Genomic DNA, 9,910 nt, shown 5'->3' with positions numbered 1-9,910 from the left:
TGTGAATGTTACTCCATGTTCCCTAGGTCTTCATTTGGCAGTGGTCACTAGGGACTATGATGGTGTGTCAGAACTACTCAGCAGAGTTAGTCAGCTGGTGTACCCTCACCAAATGAGGAGAATATGTTAATTCTTTGATAATCAAATTCATGCTGTTCATTTCAAACAGAACAGAACTTGATAATTTTGTCAATTTCACATGGTTTAGAAGGACAGTAACTGGATTACAACAATGATACCGGATGATACAAAGAATAGTATGTAACTCCAGTAAATATTGAATAATATAATCCTAAAGTACAAATTAATTGAAACAAAAGGAAGCTAGCCTATACTATGTTAAATGTGAGAAATGAAAAGATCACATTTTCAAATAAATGTTTAACAACTTGATTTATTGTGTAAACTGTGTGTTTTTTGCTTAGGACTCAGATAAAATGGTTAAAATTATTAAAATATTAGAAAACTAATGTATGGCATTTATTGTCAAAAGTGTTTTATTTGTTTTCTTTTGTTTTTTTTCTTGAGACAAGAAGACACAGGCTGTCATCAAACTAATGATTTCCCTGCCTCTACCTCCCAGCTAGCAATGCATGCATTTGCACAATTGGTGATTCCATCACTTTTTTAAAAGAATGAATTCCCTACTTGGATATTTTCTCAATTTCTAAATAACTTTCCTTTTTCCTTGGATATTTAGTTGAAATTAAATTGAAATTGAATTGAAATTGTGAATGTTGATTAAAAAATTAACTCTTTGACCTAGTATGAGATTTACCTAAATTCATTCTATAGATGCCCAACTAAAGTGTAGAGAACCTAGGAGATTTGCTGAATGACAAACAGCTTTTGATCTTCAGGGCTGAGGGAAGATCTCAGAAGCATTGCCCATAGAGTTCCTAGTGCACTGTAACAATAAATGACATGAAACAGTATAATTTAACTCTCGAACTTACTGTTTTTCACTCTACTGAACTTACTAAATGAAATTTTAATAACATGAAGCACACTGATTTAAATGTCCAAAGTATTTCCACAAATCAATACATAGAAAGGAATTTGAGGTGAATATGGAGGTTTATGTTCAAGGTACAATATATGGCTCTAATGTACCATGTACAATGAATATATAGTGAAATTTCAAACACAACTTAAATGAATAAAAATCTCACACACTAGAATGGAAAGCATTCACACTATTCTACTGCTTTTATAAATGTCTAAAATATATTTTACTACTTCAAAAAGTTTTTCCAGATGAATTTTTATAAATGTACTTATAAGACAAACCCTGACCAACTTGTTTTCACTAGGAATTTAATTTTTTTCATTTGATTCATATGATATGAACTCTATAGATGACTCTTTTTATAATATTTTATGCAAAAACATGGAAAAAGTTATTATTTGTGATGCCATGATTGTGACAGAGGTCTATATTTCCAATATTTGGAGAGCAGGCCATCAAATAATGATGAATACATGAATAAAGAAACATAAATTAATTGTCCTGCTCCTGGTACTAAACAAATACCAATAATCATAAGAAAATGGTAATGAGTATAAAGAACATTCTTTCTTTTAATAAATTGTTTTCCATTGATTAAGATATGAAAAGGATATGTAATCATTCTTTCAGTTCCTGAACATGTTATAATTTTTTTCTTATTAGCTACATGCTTTCTTTTTATATATTATCTTGTGAAGGGACTCTTACCAAGGACACAAGTTTTCCTTATTGCAGTGTTCTTTATCCATTTTGTTCACTATCTTATCCAAGTTGCTTCATTTACAAGTCCTATCAGAGGGTCTATGACTTACATCCACAGACTCTTGGCCCCAATAATTGTGTCAGATATTGATTTCATCTTAAGAAATTGGACTTAAATCCAACCAGAAAGTATTTGTCTATACCATGCTTTTCATGCCTCTGCTGTTAAACTTGGCATACATTATAAGACTGCTCTTTATTATAGCACCACAGGTCAAACAGAGTGTAATGTTACTTTAGCTTTCCCATGTTCTTGAGACTTGCATCATGTCTTTTTTTTTTAATTACAACTGATGGTAGTTAGAATAGTAAGAATCAGTTTTCTTTAGGGATTGTCCCCTTGTGGGTTGGTTCCTGGTAGGTTGGGCCCTCACCATGTGTATATGGGCAGGACAAACTGGACTCTGTTGTAGCTAGAGTTTTCCTGCCTGGCCCACAGTCAGGACAAATCTTTGTCACCTGCCAGTCCCACAGCCGCTCAGACCCAACCAAGTAAACACAGAGACTCATATTGCTTACAAACTGTATGGCCGTGGTAGGCTTCTTGCTAACTGTTCTTATAGTTTAAATTAATCCATTTCCATAAATCTATACCTTGACATGTGGCTCATGGCTTACTGGCATCTTCACATGCTGCTTGTCGTGGTGGTGGCTGGCAGTGACTCCCTCTACCTTCCTGTTCTCTCAATTCTCCTCTCTGTTAGTCCTGCCTATACTTCCTGCCTGGCCACTGGCCAATCAGTGTTTTATTTATTGACCAATCAGAGCAATTTGACATACAGGCCATCCCACAGCACTCTGTGGGTTATTTTTTTAAAAAAAGTGTTTGTTAAATCTGAGGAGGGTGGAGGTGAATCTACAAAGAATTATAGGGAGGAGGGGTGGTGAATGTGATCAAAATATATTGTAGCATGCATGAAATTCCTAAAATGGTTTTTTAAAATATCATTAAAAATATGAAATAAGAAGCCAGGTATGGTAGCACATGTCTTGAATCCCAGCACTCAGAAGACAGAAGTAGGCATTTCTCTGAGTTCAAGGCCAGCCTGGTCTACAAAGTGAGGTCCAGGACAGCCAGGGCTACAAAGAGAAAACTTATCTCAAAAAAAAAATATATATATATATATATATATATATACATATATATGTGTGTGTATAATTTTACTATAGTATAGTATTGTTTATATATATACAAATATATAGTATTGTTATATATATAACAATGATAGAAGAATCAGCAGTAAGAGCATTGTCTGTTCTTTCAGAGGACATAGGTTCAGTTCCTAGCTCCCACGTGGGACACTCACAAACACCTGTAACTCCAGTTCCAGGGATCTAATGCCATCTTCTTTGTGTCTTAATATATCACTTTTGGGGAAATTTTTATGGGCTGCTGGGAATGTGTATTCTTTATTTTTAGATGTTTAGAATATTTTTTTAGATCATTGTCAGTTCAATTTATGTTACATAACATTTGGATTGTTTTGACAGTAACTTCTGGTAAAAACCAAGTGATGCAATACTATGTACTAATTAATTGTTAGTTTTAAGTCATAGATGTTGCTAAAATTTATACTTATTAAAAAAGAGTAAAAAAGACTACAACATTGTACCCATCTTTAGCTGAATCAAAACTAGTGTATCAGGGCTTCATCCCAAAATCATTTCCAAAAGAAATATTTTCATCATGAAAACTAACCAATACAATTAACATAAGTGACAGTTCTATCATATTAATATATGTTCCAACTATGGACAAAATAATCCCTAAAAATGATAATAAAAGTATATCTTTCAGAATGAACACAATAATTCCTAACATTAAAAAGAACCCTTTAAGTAACCCAGAGAATCAAAAATAAAAATAAAAAAATTGAGATTAAAAATAATATGTTATACATACAAAACTTGCTATGTTTCTCTTGGGACAAGCAACACATTTGAAAGTTGGGCCACACCAAGCAAGAAAGAAGTTTGTTAGTGTCTGTGTCACTGTGGGTGGAATATGTGTAGCATAAATGCAGTAATAAACTAAAACATCCTCTGTCTCTGCTCTGCCAATTTTCAGTGTGAAAAATGTCTCTGACCCACTGCCATTGAATTTGTCAGGAACTACATATTCCTGGTTAGAAGCCTCATAGATAAGGAGCTGTAATAACTGACCCGTCTTCTTCTACTATCAGTTCTAATTGGTGTCACCATCACTATCTAGAGGGCTCTGAGTAGACCTGCAGGAACTGGAGGCTGTCCATTCATGGGTGATCATCAGTGGGAGTGGAGCTTTGATCATCACAGCATCACTAATGGAAACTAAAATAATAAGAGAGAAGTACAAAATAATTTGGAAAATTCATCAGCAATATTTAAGATTGTCTTCATATTCTGTGTTTCATGAGAGAACTTCACATGTTGTGGGAGAAATTTTTTGTCTGTATAACAAACACAGTTTTTAAAAACATGTGAGTACATCATTCTAAAGAGATTTTCATGATATTGTAGACCAGGCCATTCAATTCCATCTGTGTCAAAGTCTTCTCAGTATCACAGATACTGTTTCATCTGACATCTCACTTTCCCAGATCTAAACCTCACACATTTGCATTCTAGAGGACAAGACCTTCCATTTCATATGTGGACAGTAAAGACTTGAACAGCAGGTACCCTAGAGCTCATCCTACCTCCATTTTCCTACTGTATCCCCTTTCTCTCCTTACTAGGAATCCATAGTATTAGCAGCCCTAGGACCTGAAGATGGCACTTCATTGTGAGAAGATGAACTTAGGAAACTGAAGAATCAAGGCAAGATTACTGAAGAATTTTTATCTCTGGCAAGCAAGGGAAGGTCCTCACTGTGGAACACTATGCAAATATGGTGGATGCAGTAGTTTAGGTCTGAACAAAAAAAAACACCAGCTGCAGCTTCCCATCCCCCTGTGTGCACACCTCCTGTGGATTCCAGAAACCATTCCCCCACTGCCCTTCCCTTCTGGCCTCATCTCTGTGTCACAGCCACCAAATTGGACAGACACCCCGTGTTTGACCACAGGCAAGCCATCCAGAAGACCAAGTAGGCTGCCTACAGACCTTCCTGACTCTCTATTACCTCAGATCCAATTTTCAGGGTTGACCCTAGGTCTATCAAAGAACACCAGGGGCAGCTTCCCCTCCTCCATGCCTTCTTTGGAACACTTAACACCAGCTTCCCTCAAACTCTTCTTCCAACCTCCAAAACCAGCAGGCATCCCCCTGTTCCCCTCTGCACCTTGAACACACAAGCCTAGCAGGCTAGTAAAATAGGCAACACTCAGCCAACACACACTCTGAAAATCCAGAAAAGAAACAGAAATCAAGGAATAAAATTCCCACCCAATCAAGACAAATCCAAAAACTAGCACCTAGACATATAATCACCACAAACCCAGATGCCTGGATGCCAGCAATAGAACACAATCAATAACAGCCAAGGTACTTTGTCAACACCAGAGACCATCTCTCCTACCATAGTAGGCTCTGAATAACCAACATAGCTGACACACAAGATAAACACCTTAAAACCAACTATATGAAGTTAATAGTGTTATTTAAAGAAGAAATTAATGAACTCCTCAAAGGAAACCTAAACAAATAATTCAAGGAAATGAATACATCTCTTAAGAAAAGCCAAGAACAAATAAACAATAGAAGGAAACCAATAAAACTGTTCAAGACCATAAAATGGAAATAGAAGCAATAAAGAAGACACAAACCGAATAAATATTGGAATGAAATATTTAGGAACTAAAACAGGAACTACAGGTGCAACCTTCACCAACAGAATATAAAAGATGGAAGAGAGACAGTCAGAAATAGAGATACAATAGAAGAAATGGGTGTATGAGTAAAAGAAAATGTTAAATTTTAAAAGTTCCTGAGAGGACAGTCACAGAGAGGACTGTGTAGCCTCTTTTATCAAAACAAATGACTCTCCATGAGCTTTGATAAAAATCCTGTGACATCTGAGAAACAGTTTCAGTGAGTGACTCATGAGGAGGAGCAACTGGGGCAACCCAGCCTCTCACTTCTGCATCCATGTGGGTTTATGTTATGACTTGTATCACTGTGGGAGGATACTGATCAGTCTGTAGACAGTAATAAGTTGCAATATCTTCAGACTCCAGGTTGCTGATAGTGAGAGAATAGTCTGTATCAGACCCACTGCCACTGAACCTCAATGGGACCCCATCTGCCAAGTTGGATGCACCATAGATCAGGAGCTTGGGAGCTTTCCCTGGTTTCTGCTGATACCAGCGTAAATTCCAGTTAATACCCTGACTGGCCCTGCAAGTGATAGTGACCCTGTCTCCCAGAGATGCAGACAGGGAGGATGGAGACTGGGTCATCCGGATGTCACATCTGGCACCTAGGAATGGAGACATAATAAATAGCCACATAGTTAAGCCGATAAGAGAGGACCTGCCCCAAATGCCAGTCAACAATAATCACAATGTAATAGTAAAATTCCCTTTATAGTCCATTTTTACCTGATAACCAGAGCAGCAGGAGCCCAAGGAGCTGAGCAGGGGCCCTCATGTCCATGCTGACTCCTGATTGCAATGAGAACTGCACAGGGTGTGACTGGTATATGAAGAAGTCCTCAAGGCTGTGCAGTGAGTGTATGCAAATCACTGGGAACCAATTAGGATGGGCACAGCTGCAAGGCTTGCTCATCTCAGCAACTGAGCACAAGTCCTGTGTCCCCAGATACCTGAGGTCAGAACACACATATTCCTATGGAGACTGCATTTCTTTTATAAGTTTTAAATTTTGGAGGTTTCTTTGAAAATTTCTACTGTACATAAGCTCTTTTTTGAATATTATAATTCAAAGGTATATTAGTGGTAAAATAGACAAATATCTGTCTGTCAATGAATATACAACAGAGGAGGGACTACTAAATTTTTAACTAAGTCAAATAATTCCCATGGATTAAAAAATACTGTGTCTTTGTGAACTGTTTGTTTGGAGTGGTCATTTCTAAAAATTAAAAGAATAATTTATCAGGACCATTTAGAATTTATTCGTCTTTCATATATTACATCACAACTACAATTTCCCTTCCATCTCCTCCCCACAGTCTCTTCCCTTCCTTCCCAGGCTCCCCCTCCCCCTCCATCTCCCCTCAGAAAACCAAACACAACATTATATGCTACAATAAGACCAGGCATGTACCATCACATCAATGCTGGGTGAAGCAACCCAGTAGGAGGAAAAGGGTTCCACAGGCACCCAAAAGAGTTAGAGACATTCCCCACTCCTAGTATTAGGAATCCCACTGTAAGACCAAGCTACTTAGCCATAACATGTATGTAGAGGATCTATGTCAGACCCTTATAGGCACCCTGTTCTCTCTGAGCCCCCATGAGTCCTGCTCAGTTGATTCTGTCGACCATGTTCTCATGGTGTCCCTGAAACCTCTGGATCCTATGATATTTCCTCTCCTTCCTCTACAGGACTACCAGGGATATGCCTAATGTTTGCCTTTGGGACTCTGCATCTGCTTCATTAGTTGCTGAATGAAATCTCTCTGGTCTCTTCGATGATGTGAACTGCAATAATGGCACAGATGTTGTATCTAAGCATAAGATGGTAAGTAGGAGATTCTCCTTAAAAGTTCACTTAGAAGAGAATCAGTCTTCTTGCACATAGACTAACAGGAGATGGGCCAGACCATCTCATCTCCCTTGGCTTCTGGATGTGTTCCTGGACATGTAAGAATAAATTATTGGTGTAATTAAGGATTTTCTAAGGGTAATAATTGATTTAAATTGTTAAAAACAGGTATATGTGCAGCTGACACAAATGGAAGACCTCAGGATGGAGGAAAGAACTAGAGAAACACTGGATATGTGCCTCACAGAGGGAAAAGTATGGGAGGAAACAATGTGGTGATATTGTGTGCACCCTAATAAATTTATCTGGGATCAGAGAAAAGAACAGCCACTAGACAGACATAGAGGCCAGAAAATGATGGCACTCAAACCTTTAATCCTAGCCTTCTGGAGGCAGAGATCCATTCCGATCTCTGTGAGTTCAAAGCCACACTGGAAACAGCCAGCCATGGTGACTCGTGCCTTTAATCCCAGGACGTGATGGCAGAAAGCAGAAAGATATATAAGGCATGGTTAAGCTTTTAGGCTTTTGAGCAGCAGTTCATCTGAGACCCATTGGGATGAGGACACAGAGGCTTCCAGTTTGAGGAAACAGGATCAGCTGAGCAATTGGCAAGGTGAGGTGGCTGTGGGATTGTTCTCCTCTCTGATCTTCCAGCGTTGACCCCAGTACATGGCTCCAGGTTTGATTTTATTAATAAGACCATTGAAGATTCATGCTACAAAGCAAGGAATGGCAGCTTCAGTGAACGTCCCAGCTGGTCTCAGACTTGCATGGATGGATCTCCCTGGGCGGGGCGGGGGGGACGGGCATATGTGCAATGTTCACACATATGCAGTTCTTTGAAAAAAGCCAAGCTTTAATAAGGACCATCTTATTGAGAAAAACAATGTAAGATATCTTCTTTTCTTCTGCACTGGACAAAAAGGACATCAGCATGAAATTCTGGATTAGTGATGGGGGCACTGGGTACAAAAGGCAACTTCTTTCTAAGACAGCATCAGAGATGCATGCATTGGACAATCTTTGGATATCATATGGAAAATCTGTATGGACTGCTTTTAACCTACAGAAGTAAACACACACACACACACACACACACACACACACACACACACACACACACCCTCTCATATTGACACTAAAAGGATTTTATTCAGTAAAATCATGAACTCCAGCTTAAGAGGATTTTTGATATTTGTTTCTCCCAAGATAACCATTTAGGGATATGATCAACAAATCTTAGAAATAGTCATTCTCTGAGACATATTAAGTTTAACCATAATAATACACAGGCCTAAAAATAGAAGGTAGTGTGAAATTTGACAACAGGGACAAAACAGCATTTAAGGATAATTTGCTAAATTGTCATTCATGCACATATTATCTTTGAGGTTATTTTATACCATATCTCCTCTGAACTCCATTTTCTCCCCATTCCCATTGGTCTCTTTTCTGCAAACGTGTGATGTTTGAATCTAGTGTCAGCTTTAGAGCAGCTCCCTAAATACACATGGAAACTGACCAGTGCTCTACAGGGACATTGAAGATGGGAGCTCTCACCAGGAAAATTAGATAAGATAAAATGATGATGCTCTTAAGGTATTGGCACTGTGCACAGCCTGGTCCTCACTGTCTTCTTTGCATGGGAATCAGAGAGCTTGGATGTAATCTATTGCTGTAAACCTTGCCAGTCTTTAGAAACAGGTTCCACTTCTCTTATGTGGGCTCTGATTCCCTACAGAGACCCTACCACGCTGTTTGAATATGAAATATGTCATCGTCTTTCTTCCACTGACCATGAGAAGGTTTCAGAGAAAGACTATAGAAATTCATATGTGGATATTTGGAGCCTGATCCAGTTATTTCTGGTATAATTGTCAGCTTATATTTTGATTGGATTCAAGACAATGGCAGCACTAACCCCTGGAGACATAGAAAGAGAGTAGAGACTGGGTATATATGATTGCACTATGGCAGTGAATTAAGAAACATGAGCAGAAGATGATTATGGTGGAGGTCACTACTGCCAACCTATAAAAGACAAAATCTTCATTCTAGTACCTTGGCAGATTAATATTCAATATATAAGGGATTCAGAACAACACCATAATAAAATATTACTTCACAGTAATAAAGATGATAATGGAAAAATTCCAAACATGGTAGCTGTGGAGAAACCATAAATTGTTAATGAGGTAGGGTCCATAGAAAACATGGGACCTAATGAAGAGCCCAGAGATATGCCTGCCACTTGGTTGACCAATTCCACACCAAGGTATATATTCAGGAGAATTCAAGTCTGAAATCAGTGTCAAAGTTTGCACCTTACTGTTCACATCAATATTATTCAGAATTCAGGCAAACAGAGGATAAAGAAATTCTGGAATAAACCACACAATGAATTATAGAAATATCAGTATACATTCAACTTTGATTAATATTAAAAGTGAATTCTGTCAAATACATCATGAGACAGTTTTGCAATTG

General features: G+C 37.9%; 1 gene segment (V, D, J or C); it reads right to left on the bottom strand.

Annotated features, from left to right (window-relative positions):
* Positions 1–5,847: 5,847 nt before the first annotated feature.
* Positions 5,848–6,346, bottom strand: LOC131906315 (immunoglobulin kappa variable 1-6-like). The segment is given in 2 exon segments: positions 5,848–6,170; positions 6,292–6,346. Coding segments are annotated over 2 exon segments (378 nt in total).
* Between the last annotated feature and the right edge of the window lie 3,564 nt (positions 6,347–9,910).

Source organism: Peromyscus eremicus, chromosome 3 (assembly GCF_949786415.1).
Source record: "Peromyscus eremicus chromosome 3, PerEre_H2_v1, whole genome shotgun sequence".
In the NCBI taxonomy this organism is placed as follows: Eukaryota; Metazoa; Chordata; class Mammalia; order Rodentia; family Cricetidae; genus Peromyscus; species Peromyscus eremicus.
Note: the sequence above shows the minus strand (reverse complement) of the source record. Positions and strands in the feature narration are given on the sequence as shown.